At 41.1% G+C, this 22,712-nt stretch overlaps 4 protein-coding genes, 1 long non-coding RNA gene and 1 other non-coding gene across 11 annotated transcripts in view; 4 read left to right on the plus strand and 2 right to left on the minus strand.

Annotated features, from left to right (window-relative positions):
• Positions 1 to 1,313, plus strand: part of septin6 (septin 6) — an 18,270-nt gene extending 16,957 nt beyond the window's left edge. For both annotated transcript variants that reach the window (XM_084951254.1, XM_084951237.1), the window contains one exon: positions 150 to 1,313. Coding sequence is in view for 1 of the 2 variants with exons in the window: in XM_084951237.1 (XP_084807363.1) it covers positions 150 to 159 (10 nt within the window). In the remaining variant the exon portion in view is untranslated. The remainder of the gene's footprint in view (positions 1 to 149) is intronic.
• Positions 149 to 11,073, minus strand: LOC146392642 (uncharacterized). Of its 4 annotated transcripts, none has more exons than XR_014802236.1 (3): positions 10,962 to 11,073; positions 4,948 to 5,123; positions 149 to 4,398 (listed from the first exon to the last, which is right to left on the minus strand). It is a non-coding gene; the product is annotated as an uncharacterized LOC146392642 (long non-coding RNA). The 4 variants fall into 4 exon arrangements; XR_014802239.1 differs by lacking the exon at positions 10,962 to 11,073 and adding an exon at positions 6,171 to 6,941; XR_014802241.1 differs by lacking the exon at positions 10,962 to 11,073 and adding an exon at positions 5,914 to 6,145.
• On the plus strand, positions 7,026 to 15,597 carry nkrf (NFKB repressing factor). Its single transcript, XM_084951225.1, has 3 exons — positions 7,026 to 7,385; positions 8,697 to 8,821; positions 12,589 to 15,597. The coding sequence occupies exons 2-3, from the start codon at positions 8,731 to 8,733 to the stop codon at positions 14,853 to 14,855; spliced, it is 2,358 nt and encodes a 785-aa protein (XP_084807351.1). The 5' UTR covers positions 7,026 to 7,385; positions 8,697 to 8,730; the 3' UTR covers positions 14,856 to 15,597.
• Positions 15,598 to 15,657: 60 nt separating this feature from the next.
• ube2a (ubiquitin-conjugating enzyme E2A (RAD6 homolog)) lies at positions 15,658 to 19,045 on the minus strand. The gene is made up of 6 exons (XM_084951304.1): positions 18,826 to 19,045; positions 17,532 to 17,612; positions 17,405 to 17,430; positions 16,922 to 17,011; positions 16,736 to 16,824; positions 15,658 to 16,632 (listed from the first exon to the last, which is right to left on the minus strand). Exons 1-6 carry the CDS (start codon positions 18,867 to 18,869, stop codon positions 16,504 to 16,506), a joined length of 459 nt encoding a protein of 152 aa, XP_084807430.1. The 5' UTR covers positions 18,870 to 19,045; the 3' UTR covers positions 15,658 to 16,503.
• Positions 19,046 to 19,681: 636 nt separating this feature from the next.
• trnae-uuc (transfer RNA glutamic acid (anticodon UUC)) lies at positions 19,682 to 19,753 on the plus strand. The gene has a single exon. It is a non-coding gene; the product is annotated as a tRNA-Glu (tRNA).
• Positions 19,754 to 19,943: 190 nt separating this feature from the next.
• Positions 19,944 to 22,712, plus strand: part of elf1 (E74-like ETS transcription factor 1) — a 40,536-nt gene continuing 37,767 nt past the window's right edge. The window contains exon 1 of one of the 2 annotated variants that reach the window (XM_084951358.1): positions 19,944 to 20,509. The gene's annotated coding sequence lies outside the window, so the exon portion shown is untranslated. The other variant, XM_084951348.1, reaches the window with a different exon arrangement.

Consider the following 22,712-nt stretch of genomic DNA (forward strand, 5'->3'; position numbering starts at 1 on the left):
TTGAATGACTATGATCACAAAGATTTAATTCAAAACCTAAAGTTTTTCTCTCCTTGATATGAATCGCACTTCTGAATCTTTTATTTGTAAGCGTTTCTGCTTTGGCTTCCTCGCTCTAACTGCCTGCTCTTTTCTCTTTGTCTCTTTAGCTTCTTTTAATCTGTCTTGACCACCTGAAGAGGGGATTGCAGCTTCAGCAAGAACTAAGCACCCTTTACCTCTTCCTGTTTTTCTCGCTGTATGAACCTTTTACTCTCCCCATTGCATCTCCTTTGGTTGAATATGGCCTTAATGTGGACTCGCATGGTATTTCTGACCACCTAAGGATGGTTAAAAGCTGGGCAGGTCAGGAACCGGGCACAATTTAAATCTGCTATCATGTCTTAATGTATAGAGAGACTCTTGTAGTTCATAGAAGTCGTTGGGTGGGACTCACACACTTTTAGAACTCACAGAGGAAGTTATTATTTGACCTTTAGTTGAAATAAAATTGCTGTGACCTGCACTATGCACTCATCTGTTCAAGAGATTTCTCAACCGAGAGGCATTAGGATAAAATGACAGTGAATCATCGAGACTTGCTTTTAAACAAAAGAACAGAAGCACTTAATAAACTATGTGTAATGTGTAAAAGTGATACAGTATAATGAGGATGTCCTCTTCCCTTGTTTTCTGCACATCTAAATTAAGAGTCATAATCATGCAAGAGCCAAAGCACTGTTTATGGTGCCCATGTTTACATGTCACTGCTGAATACCATGGAGGTCACATGTCATGGCCTTTTACTACACATTGTGCTTTAATATTCACCTGCCTACTCTATATTTTGCATGCATCTCTCTCTCTCTCTTTTTTTTCATTACTGCAGTGATCTTTGACCTGCTTGTTTTTAACCCTTAAATAACAAAGTTTTGCTATCTGTTTTCCTTCATTGTTGTTTTCTTCAAATCGGTGCATATAATTCATGTACATTTGCTCTGTCCTATGATTTCAGCTCCCACTTTGCCAAATGTTAGTATAAGACGGAGTTGAATTGAAACCCCAGATAGGAGTATTAAAAAATACTCGTGCATTTATATAATTTATAAGGATATATTTTGTGTATCGAAGTGGAGACTTGTTGTTTATTACCTATGATCTTTGGACGTGACTCTGAGTGTAACATTTTGGTGTCAGGAATTGCCATACATTTTTTCTAGTATCAGTCATCACCTCTTGTAGTCAGAACCTCTCCCACACCTCAAATGATTCTGGATCTTACTTTAGTTTGATTCCATTGATGTACATTTTGAATAAAAAAGGTGATCCAAACATTTGACGCTTCTGTCTGTCATTTTTCAACAGTGGCTCTAAAACTGAGGCGATTAGCGCTGGCTGTCGCCATGCAGCAAGACAGTGCTAGGTTCAAATCCAGCGCAGGGTCTTTCGTTGTAGAATGTAAATGTTCTCTCAGAGTTTTTTTACATGGGTTCATTGGTGATTCTAAATTGACTCGTCTCTAAGTGTTAGCTCTGTGACAGATTGATCACCTGACCAGGGTCTACCTCGCCTCTCGTCCCGTGACAGCTGGAGTAGGCTCCAGCCCTCTCTGTGACTCCTATTTGGATAACTGGAAGGAAATGGATAGATGGTTCTCAATCTGTGAGGCGCAGACAAGTAGAGAAAAAAAAATAAATGAAACTAAAATGAATGAAGTTTTTTTTTGTGTGTATTCACATCGTTTATGTTAATGAGAGTGTGGGGAGTGAGTTGGAGGGTGGGGTGGGGTAGGCTGCTTTTAACCATGTAAAGCACTTTGTGCTACATTTTCTTTTTGTATGAAAAGTGCTTTATAAATAAAGACTGATTGATTGATTGAAAATATTGCACTTTTCCCTGGTTTGCCTCACTTTATGACTTGTATTTATCAGCTACAGTTACCAGTAGCTTTGCATATATAAGATGTTGTTATCACTGGTTGATTAGACCTCTATATTTAGTTGGGCGGAGCTTTGGTGGAAATGACATAAGCTAAATAAATTTAATGTCCCAAGACTTAACATAATGGTAATACCCACTCTTACAGATGGAGAAGTTCTGTTCTGTCCCACTTTGTCCTGAAGGAGGCAGTGTAAGCAAAGATGTGCATATATAAAGAAAGAAAGAACCAGTATGTTTATTACTGATTATACTATGGATTAAATTATTTAATCTTTTTAAAATAGTTGACCACCTGCAGCATTGAATTGCTGCTCATTCTAGCTCACTACCTGCAAAACTGTGGTTTCTATGGGCCTCCAAATCTGGAGAAGACATGACAAAACCAACATGGAATGAGCCAACTACATTACAGTCTTAGGTTTTCAAGTTCATATTGGTCTTGCAGTTCTCGGAGAGGTGTGCCATCAACCCCAAATTCATTCTGCAACATAACAACAAATGAAAAATGCAACCGGAGTCAGAAAGAACTGTTTACAGTATCAAGCAAAACAGGACTGGTTCATACAGTCTGACACAGAGCCACAGAGATCATGTCTGCATAATGGAGTCCATCCAGGATAATGTGAAGAGACAGAGGAGACAAGACAGACTAACTCCAGAGAAATGGCAAGTATAACTTCCTGTCAAGTACCTAAAGTTTGACTGCCTGCTATTGGTTGGACTTTATAAATTATTCATTCTGCACAATACTATAAATGTATTTTTTGCAATACTTATGTTCATTTATATGGCTAACATGGTGAATTTGGTTTTGCTTGTATCAACTAAACTATCTGAATGAAGAAGAGAGAATATTTATTCCCTCCCTGAATATTAAACCATGTTTTAACTAGAAGAAGTACAAAACTACAATTTCTATATAATACTCCTACTTACATAAATATGAAAAACACTAAAACTCTCATATTATTATTATCATATTGACTTATAATTACAAACTTAGTCTTAACTATCAGTGGACAAAACAACATTAAAACCACACAGGTAAAGCGAACAACAATAAATTAAGTCAGTGACACTCCTCGATGGCAGCTGTCTCCCTCGGGAGCAGCAAGCACCCTGCAACACAGGAATAAAACCTCTGAGGAGCAGCTCCAAGAACAGGAGAAAGAGTCCAAAGTTTTGGCCAAGCTTAAAACTATGCACATCCTTATTTTATTCAGCATCTTTGGTATAGTCAGGAATCCAATGGAATCCTCCAAGAATCCAGCAGAATCCTACTATTTTCCCTTACAGTCCTTTGTTTTTAGCACTGATTCACTGATCACACACATGAAATTTATGACATAAACATTAGACCCAAACACTGATAGAAAGTCCACTGATAGAAACTGATATTTATTTCTTCCATGGTGCGCACAGGTAAGTCAGTCCATCACACCTCACTGCTTTGTTGATCCTGGGATTGGTTGATGGCCGAAGCTCAAACAGGCAGAGTACATTGAGCATTCTCTCTCTCCCCTTAAGCAACAAAGCAGAGCTGAGACTTTGCTCCCTTACCTGGGATCACTTGTCTTGATTTGCAGAAGTTGGCAATTCTCAATTTTGTCTTGAAGGTAGGGAAAAACGAGTGTGTGAGTGTGGGCTGTATACTAATATGTGTGCTGTAGGTGGTACTGTCATCTTCAAGCGTCAGATGAGTCAGAGTAGCTGCACATCTCTCTTGTGCCTTCCCAGCAGCCTCAGTCCACATTTCCATACTTGTCATTAGCATGGTTGTCCCTGCTGAGGCACAATGTCCCCTCTAATGGGACTTGAAACAGCTCTCTGGTTCACATCATCCCGTTCTGGAGCCACCTCTTCCTCCAGCAGCAGCTTGATATGTAGTTGCAGTCAGGGGTGTGGGCCCAGATGCTGTAGCATCTAATGATAGACTGGTAAATGGTTAGCTCTTGTCCTTTGTCTTCTTCTGTAGGGCTCTGAGGAGATTGTCAGCATGACCTTGCACAGGGCTGTTGTGGCCTCCATGTGCGCCTCACTGTCACAATCATCTCATTCATGATGTCTGCTGAAGTCTGATCCTAGATGCTTCTAGAAGTTTATATTTTGTTTCCCAGTCATGACTCCTGGCTTCTTTAATATGAGCTTCTGATCACAGTCAAAAGATTAATAGGGGCTGTACATTGGTGCTTGCCACTTAAACTGTGGGCATTTAAGGGACATATTGGGTGTAGCTGTCGGGTGTACTTTACTGAGGTAGAAAACTCTGCTGTGGAGGCGATCATGCTTTCTGATGAGTCAGCTTGTGGATATGAAACATCCGGTGGCAGACTGTGGTTGATAATGAATCACTGGAAGAGTCTGCAGGCACTGTGCGCTCCTCGTCATCTCTGTTAAATGGTGGGGGTGGAGGTGGAGTAGGTGTAGCCATTGAAGAGCCACAGTCAGGGTCATGGTCCATTCCAATGCACTGACGCTCTAACGAGAGATACAGACAAGAACTTTCTCTGACAAAGCTTCTCATACTTCCACATTTTTAATGCTTTCAGGTGATTTTGTACATGTTTTTTCTCTTGTATTCTATCTCTTGAATTTCTGTCCTTGCAGAAATCCAGAATGTTTTATCCAAACACAAAAAGCCCTGATCACTCTATCCACATATTTCCTCTTCACATAAACCACATTTGGAGACAATCCAACTCTTGATTGGTATTTTTCTTTATCAGACTTGTTTCCCACGCTCACAAATGTCCAGTTTTGTCTATTTGACGTGCCTGATCTCTACTCTAGAGGCAATCATCACCACAAATCCAAAGTGTTTTTCACCATAATTTGATGGACAGTCAATTCAGCAAGGAGGACCCGGTCTTCAATTACTCTCTTTCTTTGAAAAATATTCCCAGTGTTCCTGGAACACAGCATTTACTCATCCCCGAAATCACCTTTTGACCAGATGTGAACACAGAGAAACAATTGTTTTCCTGTTTTTCCCCCCTAAATTATAACAGTTTATTTCAAGTCTCTCACCATTTAAGGACAACGTGCTCCATTCCTAGAAATCCCCATGGAGATGGTCTGGGGTCCAAATAGTCAGGCTACTCATCTCTCAAATACATGAGGTTAGAGGCTGGAAAGCCTTCTTTCGAGATCAGTAAAAGCCAAGAGATCCCACTTCTGACACCAACCAAGCGCATTCTGGAAATCTGAAAGAAATTGAGACACACACAACCAGGTTGTCCTAAGTTGCATTTACCTTTGCAAAGGGATCAAACAACAGTAACAAGAAAAACAAAACAACAACAACAACAAAACATTGCAGCAGTCTGCATGACATTTGACAAAAACAAACGGTAAGCAACACTGTGTATTAAAAGGTAATTTGTACATCAACATAGTGATCAAAATCTGAACCAAAGATTTCAAATTTAGACTCATAAATCCCTGTTCGAGATTTTCAGACCAGTTCTTGTGTCATTTCCCTGTTTCACTTAGCAGACCGATCATCTAATGCATGAAATCATTACTTATTATCAGTGTTGGGAAGGTTACTTTTAAAATGTATTCCACTACAGATTACAGAATACATGCCCCAAAATGTATTTTCTGAATACTTTAGATTACTTAATATATTATCATGCTTTTTACAACTACATGAATGTACTATTGCTGTGTGATTTATTACTATTACTGCAGGTCCGCGGCTCCGAACCGTAGTAAAGGGACCTCTGGCTAATACTTCGGGTTCGTGTCGGGCTCGTAGCCGAAAAATAGCTTTACTTTGTTGTCTGGGTCAACTCTGCTTGCGAGAGAGGCGAGAGACAGACAGAGGCGTTGAAAGGCTGCTCCAACAGAACTTATTGTTTCGGAGGAAAACACGAACACAGTGTACAGTCGAGCCTTAATAGCTTACTTACAACTGGGTTTTTGGCTGCAGTGGTTATTATTATATTTACATGCTTCCAGCTCCCGTTTCTGCTCGACGACAACTCTTACTTTTCTCCTTTTTCTCCCTCCGTCGCTCACAGACACATAACGGGTATGGCAGTTCATTCTCCCTGCAGCGCTGACTACACTGCCCACGAGGCTACATTCTTTAGCGCTATGCCTGTAACACTCTGCCTATTGCATTCATATTAAATCACAGCCGTTTATTTTCCAACAGAAACACACCGCCGCTAACCAAACTGCTCGGCATAGTTTAGCACAACAACAACAACAACAACAACAACAATAAAAACGAGCTCTCTCACCCAGGAAACGCACAGTCGCAGAGAGCGCGCGTCGCCCTGTAACCATGGCAACCGTAACGCTGCCGCCTGGAACAACAGAACATAGCTGTCAAACAAAACCCAAACAGTCCACAATATGAAACAGGAAAATACCGCTGTGTAATCCATTTATTTCAACAAAGTAACTGTATTCTAAATACCACCATTTTAAACGGTAACTGAAGTCTGTCTTCCTCCTGACTCCCAACCAGCCGTGGGAGATAACTGTCTGTCCCTGAGCCTGGTTCTGTGGGAGGTTTCTTCCTGTTAAAAGGAAGTTTTTCCTTCCCAGTGTTGCCATGTGCTTGCTCATAGAAGGTCATTTGAGGCTGGAGTTTTTCTATTACAATATAAAGCACCTTAAGGCGATACATTAAATTAAATTGGAAGTCTCTCAGTTCCTGCATGACTTTCAGATACTATTGATTATTCATTATTTTCTTTCCCAAAGGCCTTCCACTTGTTATTTGTCTTATACTAATTGTCCACTTTCCAGCCAAGTTTTCAGCTAATAAGTCTTTGGGAATCACCTTGTTTCTACAAAAATACTAGTATAGGTATGTCATAATGTTACATTTGACACATCTGTAGATTAAACTAAATAAATGTAAACAAATCAAATGTTTTCTTCAGCCTGGTGAACTATTGCTTTTGAACACCATAAAAATTCCAAGAAAGTCTGGATCACTGGAAGCAAAATACAAAGAAATGAGAGGAGGCTGAAGACTGTTGCAAAGCACTGCAAACACAAACCACGAGAGCCTGTTTTGTACGCTACATGTGCTCTCTAATAATCAAACGCAATGCATTCTGGGGCAGTGCGGTGACAGACGCCATGATTTTGCTGTAGCTGGACCAGAAAATGGATGCTTCCTGCTAGCTGAATGGGTAGCTGTAGCTGCAAGCTGTTTTTTTGTAACATTTTCAACTACAATTTTTCAGGAAAGAGTTAGTAAGGGAAACAGACCCACCAGACGGTTTCTTCTTAGGTCTGTTTTGATCCTTTAACTGTTATCAAAGAGTGTGATCAAGTTTTTGATGCGGGGCTGGGTTAGCTGGAAGCTACAGAATCAGTTAGCAGGCTAATGCTAGCACGATAATAATAATTGCCGGTTGATCGTAAGAATAAACGCGCTGTTTCCAGATCAGTTAAAAGACAGGTGTACATGTAGATGGGATCAAAGGCTACACCTTAAGGTAAGAGCACTACACTGATATCTAACGAGAAACTTAAATGTTAATAAATGTGTTTAGCTTGTTCAACGTGTTTGCTTGTGAGGGATGGACCCTGCATAGGATGGAAGCTGTCGGTGTACTGCGTCACTATGTCGAGGCGATTGTGATGGCATGAAATCCAGCTGTTTTCTCACACTGTAACATCCATAATAGGCTTAAAATATAAATTACGGCATTTTAATATTTTGCCCATTCACGGATTTTGTATTTTAGACTCTACGTGTTGCTGGGAGACCGTTTTCTCTGCTAACCGCATGGAGTGTGAATGAATGCGTTACCTCCAGCTATTTGTGTCAGTGGATCTACAGAAAGCATGTGATAGGGTGCGAGGAGAGAAGCTGTGGTACTGTGAGAGAAAGTCAGGAGTGACAGAGAAGTGTGTGAGAATGGTGCAGGACATGTATGAGGACAGTGAGACAGGGATCTTCTCTAAACCCCTTCTTGGTTACAGTGATGGTGGGCAGGTTAACAGATGAGGCCAGGCAGGAGTGTCTGGATAAGGTGTTCACAGATGACATTGTTAGCTTTAGGGACCGGGTGGAGGAAAGTTTGGGGATGTGGAGGTATGGACTGATGAGAAGTGAAAGTCAGCAGAAGCATCACGTGTGTAAATGAGAAGAAGACAGTGAAGATACAAGGAGTAGAGGTTGTGAAAGCGAACAAGCTTTAATACTTAGGCCAACCACCCAAATGGACAGTGCACAAGAGAGGTGAAGAAAAGAGTGCAGGCAGACTGGAGAGGGTAGAGATGAGTGGCAGAAGGATAGTAAGTAGAGTGAAAGGCAAGGTTTACAAGATGGTAGTGAGAGCTGCTGTGATGTATGGTTCAGGACGCTGGAACTGACAGGAAGACAGGATTCGGAGCTGGAGGTGGAAGTGCTGAAAATGCTAAGATTTTCACTAGGAGGGACCAGGATGCACACGATTACAAATGAGTATATCAGAGGACAGCTTGGGTTGAGCGATTTGGAGGCAGCGTTAGAGAGGCAAGTCTGGGATGGCTTGAAAATTAGCAGAGGTGGGATAGTGGATATATTGGATACAGGATGTTAAATATGGGGCTGCCAGGCAGGAGGATAAGAGAAAGGAGAAGAACATGTAGAAGGTTGTTGTGACGGAGGAGGATGGCAGGTATAGTGTGAGATGAAGGTAGATGATCCACTGTGGTGACCCCTTAATGCAGCAAGAAAAAGATGACCTCTGGTTATTTATGCTGAAACTGTAACACATACATTTTCCTAATCTGTCTGAAATCCTTGGCCCCATTAACAGGTATGGCCTGGATTTGACTTGGACGGTGCTGGTTATGGCAGAAGGGACAGACACTGGCGAGATGCCCTCCTTTGAGCCAAGTCCCAGTTCTGAAGCAAAAAAGAGACATATTTCTTCTGATGGCAGTGAGTGTTTATCTGGGTTGCTGTCATTATCTGTTTCTGTTTTAACATGCCAAAGTTACTCTGGGACATCAGCCATCAGCGGAACTTAAATTCATAGTTTTCCCCAGGATGTGATCATCAGATACAGCAAGTTTTCTGTGTTTGATAGCAACATGATCTTAAAAACAGGAACAAAGACAGTGTCAAGTTTTGTTCATCAACAAGACCAAACCAAGCTGCTATAATGCACAGTCAAAATGTTTGACGAGAAAATAAAATAAATGTAATATTACTACTAATTTAAGATTTATTCTGTATCTTCCCATCATCCAACTCTAGCAAAATGGCCTCATTATGGACATGACAGTCTGTCAGTGCAAGCCTACTCAGTCCTTTATAATAGGGCTCTCATAGCTGTGCACTGGCCCCATGCAGATCCTAAGTTTTCACAGTTTATATTTACCGGGGGAAACTGGTCTGTGCGCCATTCTTGTTTAGGCTATTATTGGGCCCTTTAGATCGCTGCATAGGAGACAAAAGAGCTGAAGTAAAATTTGTAGGTTGCACACACATAATCCTTCACTCTGCATAGCCCAATACCCACTCAGGTGGACACAAATGTGGCATTGTGAATCCCACATAGGTCATCAGGATATGTTTCCAAGCACCACTCAGCACTGACAATAGTTAATAATATATATATATGATAATTAGTTTAGATATTTTCTTTATTTTCTTCATCTCATATGTCATTGTACTGAATTTGAGCAAACCTTAAGCTTGATGCAGACTACTTTTAACAATTATCCACCTCACATCATAACTGACTAAGGTGCCTCTTCATATTAATATTATTTCATTATTAATGCTATTATCTTTTTTATACAACAGCAATAGTATATTACAATATTTTATTTATATTTTATTTTGCATCCACCAAGGGCTGCGGGTGATCTGCAGTTTCACCCTTTCCCAAGCTGGAGACATTTTCCTTTTCACACACTTTCCTTGGCTGAGCAATGACACAACCTTAATATACCTTATGCATCTCTCTATTTCATTTAATATGTGTTTGTGTGAATTATGTTTTTTCATTCATTCTATTCATTCTGGGCATGGTCTTCATCCCAACTATGTTTCATTGTTAATACCAGTTTACAGGTTGTTATCCTTGCTATTATTAGTTTGAATACATTACAGTTAAGCTCTAATTTAATTTAGCCTTTTGTTTATTTTACTTTTTTCCCTTTTGTATTTATGTGTATTCAGTCGGGTCTGGTTCCAGCACTTTTTAAACTTCAGTCGGCTGATAACACAATCCGGTTTCTGTGATCTCTACTTTGATCTCTAATTTTCAGTTCTCCATTCGGTTTTGATTGCCCATGCTTGGAAAAGTCTATACTCTTCCATTGTTTTTTAATGCTTTTACTTTTTTTTTTTTTTTTCTGTCTCTCCCTTTCATCTGTCTGGGTGGTGGCAGCCACAGTGGTTGCAGCTAATCATTCTGTGTCGGAGGTTCTCTGTGTCTTACAGTCATGTGCAAAATGTCCCTCTTTTCCACACTCCCAGCATGTGGTGCTAAAGCCACTGCTTGGTGTGTGTCTAGGCCTGCCTCCACCTCTTGCTCTTCCACTATGCATTCCTCTCCCTTTCTTTTTGGATTACTCCTGCTCCGGCTTGTTGTTTTTCTAAACATTTCTCATCAGGTGTTAATTTTGCTTGTTTATTCTCCATTTTCAAAGATTTTGCTGGGCCGTCACTGGCACGCTTGACTTCAGAGTGGTTTACTGATACAGCCTTCGACTTCACTCTAAAAGTGAAGCGGTATCAGTTTTATGAGATGAAACTCAACCGTTCTCCTTTGTCACCAGTACGTGAGCCTCAGCAAAGAAAACCAAAAATGGAAGTAGTTCAGCAGCGTATTGTGCTGTAAAATCAGCTTACTTCCAGACACATACACACACATAGACATTTGCGCGCTAATTTGTCACGAAGTACTTTCGGCTACCTCTAAAACCAGTCTAAACTTAGTTCTTTTTGGCAAACTTAACCTATTTTATCTCAGTTCCTTTTGGCCTTTTGGCGAACTTAAACCTATTTTGTCACACGCGTTTCTTAAAACCTTCTTGGCGGTTTTATACATCAAAATAGTGTTTCTCACCCTCAGACGTCTCACTGGTGGTTCGGATCGCCAGACTGAATCCCACCGCCGTGGACCAGACTATAAACACCGGCACGGACCCGAATTCACGTCCCGTCTAAGAGGGCTGTGCACAGACTTCGGTGCTGGCTTCCCACGGCGTCAGGAATCAGTGCTGGATCCTGGAACAGAGTCACAGATAACAGTTCTGTTCTCAACTTCTTCAGCTGAGAGTCAGAGAGTGGAGACACACACGCTGCAGTTTTTACTTGCAAGGGCGGTCACAGAGCACTCACACCAAAGTGGAGGCCCTGTGATGTGCGCTCTGTTCTTGCACTTGTCTTTATTTATATACAAAAATAATACAACAGTGAATACGTCTATTCATAGATAGAGGAATGTTAGTGCGTATGTATGTGCGTATGCAGGTGTGTGTGTGTGTGTGTGTGTGTGATTCTGAAGGACGCGGCCCCTCTTCTTGTTAGGAAGCGCAGATAAAAGTGTCCAGCTCTCCTCTTCCTGGTAGGAGTGAAACTGCTTGTTCAGCTCTTATCGCTGTGGGAAAGAATTTATAAAACAGAAACAAGTCTTGTAGTAGACAACAGCCTAAGTCATAAAAAGGTCATCATGCAGTATTCTATCACATGTAAACTTATATCATTAAAAGCTTATACTGACTACTAAGTACAATTTTCCATTGACATGCTCCAATGCCACTGCAGTGGCAGCCTCAGTGGTTCAGCCAGCACTGACTTTTACAGACTTCTTACAACTAACAATAATGAATTGAATTAATAAGATCACTCTAATTTCATAGTGATCCTGTATCCAATCATCGACATTGAAGTGCGCACACATCGAGAGTTCAGGAAAGTAGGAACTGCTGTTATTAATTGTGTTTAATAGTAATAATAAGAAAATGTACACACAGTTGCACAGCTGCCAGCACTACTGTTTAGATAAATGCAGGGTTCAGCAGTTGAGCACACAGCTTATGTGCTGACAGAAAAGATTAAATATACCTCACCAGGCTCACAGGGAATAGCAGAGGAAACCTGAGTCAGAGGTGTGTTTTAACGCTTCAGGTTTCAGCAACATTGCAGCTCTCTATTTTGAAAGTATAAAGACAGTTCTGTGTTGTTGTTGTTGTTGTTTACAGACCAGGGATGCAATAGGTGTATGTCGATATCCTGCAATGACACTATCTGTAAATAAGGTGCTAGTGTGTTTTTTTTTCCTTTAATTTTTATCATTTAGTTTTGAAGATGCAGACAGACATGTAGTCAGATCACACAGCACTATTTAGCATACATCTGACATGCACATGTAAAAATCCATTATGAAAAATGTTGGCATTTGTTTTAAATGGCCAAATCATTTGGTGAAATCATTAGCTAAATGTAGTGTCAAAACTACAGTTAGTCTGAAAACCTAATATGGCTCAGCTCTTCACACCATTAACATGTTGTGCACTACCTCTTCATATGTTTATGAACCTGACAATAAATGCCACTGTAATTAACAATAAAAATAAGTTAGCTCTCTGTTTTATAAAAGATGTCTTTATTACTTTTTTTTGTAAACATCTGTGATTATATGGGTCCCTTTTGTTTTTCCTTAATTGCTTACTTTTGTCATTTTATTGCAGGAGAGGAGCCCATGAGAAAAATGCCTTTGACAAAATTTGGTTCCAGACCTCGATTTGAGCCTGTGCACTTTGTAAGCGGTGGGAGCAGTGGAGGAACCTACACTGATGAGAAGGAGAACGATAAGGAGCGCAGGAGGAGCGAGCTGTACAGTCCGAGGGACTCTGAACACTTTTCGTACAATAGCAGCAGCAGAGCACAGGGATCCTCCTCAATGAGGCCCGCTTTTGACAGAGTGCCAACATACACATCTGACTCCTGGGGTTCCCACAGGGACAGAGAAAGAGACAGAGACATTTCTTCAGGTAGTGGGTTAGGTTATGGAAGTCGTGGGTCGTCGTCAAACTTCCTGGCAAAAACACAGCAGGAGTACACAGCAAAATATGAAGCCCAAAACTTTCGGAGTTCAGACTCTTACTCTCAGCCGCCCAGGTACAATGGGTACGGGGGAGGGGGGCGATCAGGAGGCTGGGATTCAGGACGTCAGGGTTTGGGCTACAGCCATCAAGACAGGCCGTCATCGAGCAGGCTGTTCAGCAGAGTCTACAATAGCCCAGGGAGGAGCAGTCCTAATGTTTCTCAGTCGGGCTCTTCGTTGCAGCCTCTTCCAATATCTCAGCCAACATTAGATGAGAAGCAAAGGCTGATTGCCAATGTAGCATCTGCACTGGCTGTTGCTTTTAGGGACCCTATGTACATGACTGGAAGTGACTCACCAAACTATAATTTCATGTTGAGCCGTAGCATCCAGGCCTGCAAAACCAACCCTGAGTATATTTATGTGAGCCTGAAGGATATTCCTCAGGCTGATCTACCAAAGAACAAGAAAGTACCGACAGATGGCTACGCCTGTGAACTGAGATGCCAGGGTGTGTATCTCGCTACTGGATACTCCGGAAGTAAAAACGGGGCAAGAGACAGAGCCTCTGAGCAGGCTGTAAAACTTTTCCTGAAACCAGTCGAGGTTCGTGTTGTGCAGCGTAAATTCAGACACACTGTAGTTAATGACATGGTTGTGTGCCAGCTACACAGCCCAACACCAGCATTTTTGCCTGCACTCCGCAACCCGGAAGATAAGCCGACACCTAGCTCCAAGGGCCAGTACGAGCCTGACAAGCGAAAGCACTGGACAGAGTTTGTGGTGTTGGACAATGCTCACGACGCTATCTGCATACTGAACAACTCTGCAGCTTTTAATCGCATGAAGATAGACTATAAATTTGATCTGCTACCCAACAGCAGTACATGGCTGTGCAGTGTTTTCCTGCAGGGCGAGCTGGTGGCACAGGCGATGGGCACCAAAAAGAGCTCTAAGCACGCAGCAGCGCAGGAGGCGGTCAGAAAACTTCGCCTGAACCAAGCGCAACGGCAGCAGCAGCAGCAGATGCAGCAGCAGTTGCAGCAGCAGTTGCAGCAGCAACAACAACCGCAGTCTCAGTACTCCAGAGGAAATATTCAGTCAGATTGTGGTGGACGATTCGGGCAACAAGGTGGCAAAAAGAAGCTGAGCGAGCTGGTTATCCTGGAAAACTCTGACAATGCAATCTGCATTATTAATGATACCGCTCAGTTTAATAAAGTGACTGCTGATTACAAGTTTACAGTTCTGCCCGATCATCGCTGGAAGTGTGAAGTTTACTTAGAAGGACAGTATGTCGCAGCAGGAATTGGGCCAAAGAAAATAGTGAAGCACATTGCAGCGATGGAGGCTTTAGCCACACTGAGACAGACGCAGGCTGTGGTCAAATCCAACTTAAGAAAGGAGGGTCACAGCGACGCCATATCACGTTCTCAGATCATGGGTCGCTCAGGCGAAGAGGCCACGAGGCAGGAGATAAAGGAAGACAACATTGGAAACCAGCTGCTCCGGAAGATGGGCTGGAAAGGAGGCGGTCTGGGCCGCGACGGGGATGGAATTGCGGAGCCAATCAGAGTGAAGGAACAGTTCTCGAGAGAGGGTTTGGGTATGGACACGGTTAAAACCGCAAATCAGCTCAGCAAGCGCGACATCGAGGACATCATTCGGAACTACGCCAGTTCAGACCGCCAGGACGATCTCCGCTTCTCCACTGACCTCACCAATGACGAACGCAAACAGATCCACCAGATATCCCAGAAATACGGGCTGCGAAGCAAGTCGTACGGACAGGGACGGCAACGCTTCCTCGTCGTCAGCCGCAAAGTACACAAAGACCAGCTCATTGGTCAACTTCTACAGGAAGGACAGGTGGGCCGATATGAGCTTGTGAAACCTCAGGCCTCACACTAATTTGCATGATAGGAAATTTTTTTTTTTTTTTTTAAAGGACGCATTCATCGTCTTGGACTTGAAGGCAAACTGCACTCAAGCGTACCTGCTGTGTTTGTACTATGTTACAAATTTCCAGCACATGTTAATAAATGAGAATCTTTCAGGTATCTCTGGTGGTTTCAGCATTCCTTTGCCATGAACTATATTTTAGCTCTAACAGGGGCTGTAGGATGGATTTTGTCTTTTTGTCTCTCCTGCTTTTCCACATGAGCTTGTGGTCAGTGCATTGTGGTATCATATCCTAATGACGCTCCTGTTAATGCAATTCTTTCCAGTTTAAAAAAACAAAAAACAAATTTAGGCTTTTGTCACCTTTTGTTTTGTTCTGTGACTATTTAAGAAACCTGGCAGAATATGCAGCTTTTCTCACTGCTTGTTTGTGAACATTGGTAGACCGTTAACTCATCAAAGACAAGGATTATAGCGGCATTAACATCAAACTGTAGCTAGGTGCTCATACCAGTCCCACTGTAGTAATAAGACATCTGTATTCAGCAATACCTGCAATGTTGTTTGCTATTTCAGAACATGGAGATCATTTTACAAGTACAAGAGCTGCATCCATGAGCAGAAAATCTTCACATTGTAAGCTGTGATCTTTGTTAATGTCAGATGTGTTGGTTTATGTGAGTACAGTCAACGTGTCTGCTTGTTTTCACAGCTGTAATGACTGAATAAATTAAAACTGAGAATCATCAAAGAGGCTGAAATTAATTCAAATATTTTGTTCTTCTGGGTTAAGAAATAAGTAGCAAACAAATGGTGTATATTTATTTTTATTTACAAGAAAATGTACAGTTTGTTACATGGGTTACCGGTGCAAAGGTTTATAATCTGAAAATGGACACCATCCTGTTTAAAACAGTGTAATCAGCTTTTTATGGCAGCTGATTTCCAAGATTGTAAAATAGCATAGAAATGTTTACACAGCTTTAAAAAGTCAGCATTATGAAACCAAGTTAAGTGCTTGGACAGGGTACTAAATATCCTTTCTCTATTTTGAAGAGGGACATTTGTGTTTAGATTTTTTTTCCTTTTAAATCAAAGGCATGGCTTTACAAGAAAAGCTGAGCGAGAAAATGACCCCCAAAAGGCATCTGCTGAGTTGTTAGAGGGATAGATGTCTATGCCAGGTTAATTTTCGATCCCTCTTAAAGGCTTTTGATAGGCAGAGACAAAACCAAGAAGAGTGAGCCCCAAAACACCCAAGAACAGCTTTGCTTTTTGTAAATATGAACTGCCAGTATCTACACAGCAAACCACACAGCAAGCACATCTAAGTATCTGTCGCCCTATCATCCGACCACATTACTTCATGTATGAATAAATGGGTAGAAAAGTGACAGCTGAGAGAAGAGAGAAAAAAAATGTTGGGGCATGTAGCAAGTAACCCGGATATAACAAGGTACATTAACTTTTACCAAACATACGCTATTGCCCAACAACAGCATTCAGCAGGAGTGAATGCCACAACACAACGGGGGACAAATATACCAAAGGATTTTAAGATGTGTCATTTCATTTTGGTGAGATCGGTCAATTTTCTTGATCAGTGTTTTCTTGTTACTGGGCTGGACACTGTTCATACTCCCAACGACAACGGGGGTCAACAGTCACGCCAACTCTGTTCAACAATAGCAGAAACCCTTTTCTCGTACTCCCGTTTGTTTTCCTGGTAGAGCTGGGCTGCTTGGCTGTTGGCAGGACTGTTTGGGTTTGGCTCATCCAGTAAAGACTTTAAATACACAACAGAGAATGCCTGTGGGTTAGGTTTCTAATAACATTTTATGGCATAAGAGTCAGAGCTGCGTACTCATTACTGCAAGGCGGCAGGATACCTGTATTGAAGTTAAGATTGAAGACACATCATAGGTTGGACTCCAACGATTCTGAAGAATATCTAAGCATATGCTGCCGTCTGCATACACTGCAAAAGAGCATTGAAGACCACACAATGTTAAAACTTTAGGCCGTGATTATTTTAACATCAATAAATATCTCAAACTCAGTATGTTGGTAGATACCATTTGGATGAAACATTTTGGAGACAAATCTCACTGTCGGAGGTTTATTTGGATATTCCTCTGTGAATTCAATGGTAAGTTTGAAGGTTCCTGAGAGAGAGAAGGAACGGCACAATGTGAATTAAAATACATAACAAAACAGAATTGTTTGGATATAGAGTACCATGTATATTGATGGTGATTGATAGTGTCTTCTCTGCCTTCTTTTATTCTTGTTATTAATGTTTTTCAAATATTAAAAAGTTTAAGATTAATAAATACATTAATTTTAATCAATGCATAATGATAAGCAGTTGTTGCTTTCTGGCCAAAAACAAAAAAAGAATTCTTCCACTAAAATATACTCAAAACTGTACCAATCGATATGATCCAACTACGAAAGCTCTATGCTTAACAGTCATCATGGTTTATTGCTGAGTTAATGTCAGATCAGCGTTGGGAAGATGCATTATGTGGATGCAAAGAGCTTTACGGACATCTTACCATCTTCAAAAGGTGTTCCCTCAGGTCTACAAAAGAGGATACAGTAAAGGGGATAAATCACCTGCAAAAACGCACTTTTCAAAACAGCCACAAAATGTCTGATATAGCTTTTATTAGAGCAACTTACCCAAAAATGACAGCATTCCATACCATGATATTGTTTTCTGATGGGGCTCCACTAACTCCAGCTGGAGGGTCCTCTTGCAGCCTGACAGATAAAATGGACACACAGTTATATCACAGATAAAGAAAATGACTGAAACAGTCAGTTGTCAAAGTCTTTACTATTATTACCTCTTAGGCTGGTCATTAGGGCAGGCGAGTTAAGTATTTAACACTGAAAATGAACCTCCTAATGTATTAATCCTAAAAGGACTCTGACACTACATATTTACCAATAACATACACTTAGTGCTTGGCAATTATATATATATATATATATATATATATATATATATTATTCCACTATTTTCCATTTCATTTTGTTTCTTCTTTTGTGTAGCTTTACCTTAATGAGATATTTTATAGAGCTACATGGCTTTATTTAAGCCATGTTTTTATGATGATGTTTAATGTTTCTGCCTGCTGTAAGACAGAAACTTAAAACTTTTCAGAGTAATGTTTTGAGGCAAAAAACAAAAACAAAAAGAGAGTCCTTTTAAAAACACAGCTGAAGGGCCATTACAACCACTACCTGTCTGATTTAACCAGTTCAAGTTCATCCTATTATTCACGCTCTTGAAGTATGCTGAAATACTATATATATCGTGTTACAGTGGCCCAGAAGAGATTAGATTTTGGACCTTGTGACCACCAGTACTGTGTGGTTGGACCATACTGTGCAGGTTTTTAGTGGCTGCATAGCAGATGGTTTCTGATCTTCGGGTTCAGGTAGCCCTCTGTCAAGGCCCAGGGATAGAAGGTCTCCCAGATCAGTGTGTATATGAACAGTCTATCTAAACGTTTCACCTGGATTTGAAGGGCCACCTGGCTACTCGCTTTGACTACAACCTTAATTACAAGTTAGAAGCGCATCCAACTGAAATCATATTGAAATATTGCTGTTTACAGTTTAGGCTAAATGTTCGGTGATCGTCTCAGTAAGTACTACGACACCTAAAATAAGCCGGGACTCTTAAGTTGCACTACCTGAACGTTACTACTCCCGGATGCCTTGCTAACACCGGTGTCAGCACCCCGGCGTAATTATCTTTACAGATCAGTAGCTTACTAGTCATACATTCGTTAGTACTACCCAATCTTCACCCACTTATGATCATCTCGTGTTTTTAAGACCCTGAATTTTATTGTTGTTGTTTAATAGCAGTGTTGTAGTTTTGATTGCCGTTTGGGCTAACGCTAACAAGCTAGCGGCAGGAGGCTAACCATAGCTACTTCTCTGTTGTTTTCCTTTCGCTTACCGTTTAAAATCTCTCATTAAACGTCGTCTTGCTGGAGTTGACATCTTGATTAAATGGAAACCCAAATCGTTAACAAATACCTAAGCGGGTCAAACGTGATGAAATGCGTGTTCTTTTTTAATCGGTGTATTATTTTAACTCTTAGCTGGCTAAGCTAAACGATTTGCGGCTAGTTTGTCAAATATTTGGCTGCCCCTCGCCAGTATAACGACTGTACCAAATACCCAAAAGGGAGACCTCACGCCGCTTGCGTTGAAATTAGTAAACTGTACAATCACATAAAGCCAAATTAAAAAGTGAATACAGGATAAAACTTTTGGATGTTTCTGTACTTGTACGAATATATTGAAGCTCGTTTTTGCTATCGCTAGAGCGTTTTTATGTAGGTTGGTGGAACCCGACTCTACACTTGAACTATCCCAGCAAAAATTACGTCATATGTTTGCACCCACATTAGTTGATTAGGACGCGCTAATGCCTCATAAATGGGCCTATCTTCTGTTTGTCGTCCTGTTCAGTACTGACTTTATTAATTTACTGATCTATTCGATGCATACCCAGTTAGCTCTGTTACTTTAGGTGTAACCCGTGCCTAAGACATTGAGATTTAATGTACAATACTTTACAAACACCACTAGATGGTGCCTAGTTCCCAAGTGTTGTGTATATAATACGCTACAGCAACCCAAAACAGAATAGCTTTAAACATATGTAAATGATAAGTAAACATAAACGTGTAATGTATAACGCGAAACCATAAAAGATTGTAAGGTCAGATAACAATAGCTAACAATCACGATTTAACCAATGTGGAAACCAGTGAAAAAGTAATGTTGCCTCGAGATAAACATGACTTTCCCATATGGTCTAGCGGTTAGGATTCCTGGTTTTCACCCAGGCGGCCCGGGTTCGACTCCCGGTATGGGAACTACTGTTTTTGTCTCAAAATCTAGTATTTAGGCTTTTAACGATGATTTGACATTGGTAGTAATACAAGCAATACATAAAATCATTCAGTATTTTTTTTGCTATTTGATACGTCTGGCACAGCATGCGGTCAATATTTCCAGGGAATCGACCCCGCCCGTCAGGGAATTTTCGTCAGTTGCTCTCATCTCACAAGGGCTTGGACATTCCCGGAAGATGCCTGTTCCCACTTTATATCTCCATGACGCCTGTCGTAATATTAACAGAGTACAGGGGAACAAAATCTGCTCAAACTAAACCCCAAGTTTCGCGTGTAACACCGTCATTTTCTCTTTTCTCAACTTAATTTTTAAGTACATTGTGTCTGAAGCTGTGGGTTGTCTGTAAAAATCGCACCTGCGACTTCGTAACGGTATAAGTAAAATTAATTCACTTTTAACGTGTAAATAACTTGAAAAAAATCCAACTTTGCTGCGCATAACACACGTAAATGACACGTTTCCATGGCGTGTATAAAACTTATGAACCATTTTTTGCCGTTTTTTTTTTAACTTAGAAACTTTTTTAGAAACGCCTTTTAGCTCTTAAACCTCTTCCGTCTGCTTCGGACTCGCGTACTACTACCACGCTTTGGGAAAACTGGTGCCGGGCCAGCTATTTCCCAGGAAAATGTGACTGTTAGGAATTCCCCACGCAGCAGCCCCCGCCGGAGAAAACCTCGACCTTGTGTCAGCAAGCACACGAAAGCAGCGGGAGGGTAAGCTGACCGGTGACTGTGTGATGATGTAGCTGTAGCACCGTAAAGTCTCCAACTCGCTCCAGGGATGTTTTTCTAACGTCGCCGCTTTTTTAAAAAAATAAGAGAACAGCTTCTTACTGGCTATACAAAGCCGGGGAATATAATGTACTGATAACTTCTGCTGGGGTAAGTACATCTGGGATTTAAAAGGCATGTTTTACAGTAATTGCTTAATTTTTTTTGTGACTAACAGCGTGGGTGCTAACGTTGAGATCGCCTTAATGTACATTTTTCTTTTTATGGATACAGGAAATAATGTGTTTTGTCACCACATGTAAGCATTTATATACTAAATGCCTTTAAATGCACTCTAAAGAAACACGACTGAACTGATATGATGTACTAGAAGCTGGCACACGACCTGCAGGGCTTTGCTCTGCCTTGCTTTACTACTCCATAGATTTCTGTGACTCCCCTTTGTGTCAGCTGGCATGTGACTACATGGTGTGATGGTGTGTGTCTTTATGAGTGTGTGAAAAATTGTTCAGATCAGCTATAACAGAAGAGTACCAGGGCAATTTTTCTGTCTCCACTTTTGTTTTACTAGATGAGAGCTTTCATTTTGTCCTCCATTATGAAAAATATAGCCTTGACCCCAGGTCAGCTGCACTAACTATAGGCCTAGAAAGTGTGGAAATTGAGAGTCTGTGCATAACTAGCCAGTTAGAGCAATATTCAGATTGGTATATCTTCTATCTCTGACTGCAATTAAGTGAGATTACAGATGAAATGACTGCTCATTTGAATAATTTTCTAAGCATGAATGTAATTTTTCATATCTGCAGTCATGGTGAGCTGGTTGTCTTTTTTTTGGCCTTTCTGTTACATTAGATCAGAGCTGTTTAAATGTGTATTTTCAACTTCAGCTACGAAATTATGTACAATTTTCATAATTTCCTGAAATGTTCTTGAATAAAATACAAATATATGCTATGAGAAAGTATGTTGTACTGAAACACCCTGAGGTTTCCTCACAGGGGTCTCTCTGTCTCTGCAGGATAAATGAATGTTTACTGATTTACACAAATATAGATCCGGCATGCTTGACAGAAGTGTTGATCAGCCCTATTCTGTAGTGAGTCTAAATGTTTGCCAGATGTTTACATTTTTGCTCTGAGATGCTTGTATCATGGGAGCGACAAACACCGTCTGATTGGCCGGCCCTTCGGAGCAGGAGGCCGTGACGCAGAGGGAAGAGGTGGGGGGATTTAAGAGCTTTTAGTCTGATGGCCCCACTAGAGACGGGAGCAGCTGGACCCACCAGTCCTTCACCCACCCCTCTCCCCTTTAGACTTCCCATGGTGGGAACACTGGCAGAGAGGCTTGTGGATAATTGGAAACTTCAATCCACTGAAAGCAATTATCCAGAACAAGACTTTCCAAATATACTCCAGTGTGGAGTCTTGTTTGTTTCAAACATGTGCTCCTTGTTTTAGGAACATCTTGCGACGCTGCTGCCCACACTTTGCCCCTCTCCTCTCTGCTTTTCATTGCTTTAATGTTGCATAGGCTTCATCTGTGTGGACTTGAGCACTCTGCGGATAGAGTACTGTGTGGTTTAGGCTAAAGCAGTTCCTGTTAGCCTTCTTATCTTGTGACAGTGATGTCACCATCAGCAGCCTGAGCAGCTGAGGAGTCTGAAGATGACAGAGGACAACAATGGAGAGTCCTTGTGTTTCTTTAAGTGTTGAAGGGCTCCTCAGACATCAGATATGTCTCCTTGCCCAAGATGTACCCGCCTGGCTTAATGGGCTTCTGGATATTGATTTAACTACACAAAAAGAAGAACTGAGCTCTTATCCCATTTAGAAAGCAGCACTCCAGTTTCATAATAAGCTTTCAGAGCAGCCTTGCTGCAGAAAGGGAATATAGTAGCTTTTTTTTGGTTGCAAGTTGGTGTATGTGGTAATCTTTGAAAACAAGTCAAACTTCTTACAAATCTCAGAGATGTTTGAGTATCAAGAGCTAATATGAAGTTCTGTTATCTGGTGCTTTAGTGCCCACACATGCAATTTCAACCTCAATAACTGCGTAACGACTCACAATTTCTCATGGCCACCAAATCTGCTCAATGATCCTTGCTTGTAGGTGTAAATTAATGCCTTAGAAATAACCACAAGATGGCAATGTTCATATGCTAAACAAACAATCATATGGGAAG

Source organism: Perissodus microlepis, chromosome 2 (genome assembly GCF_051167445.1).
Source record: "Perissodus microlepis isolate ML-2025 ecotype Zambia chromosome 2, ASM5116744v1, whole genome shotgun sequence".
Lineage (NCBI taxonomy): Eukaryota > Metazoa > Chordata > Actinopteri > Cichliformes > Cichlidae > Perissodus > Perissodus microlepis.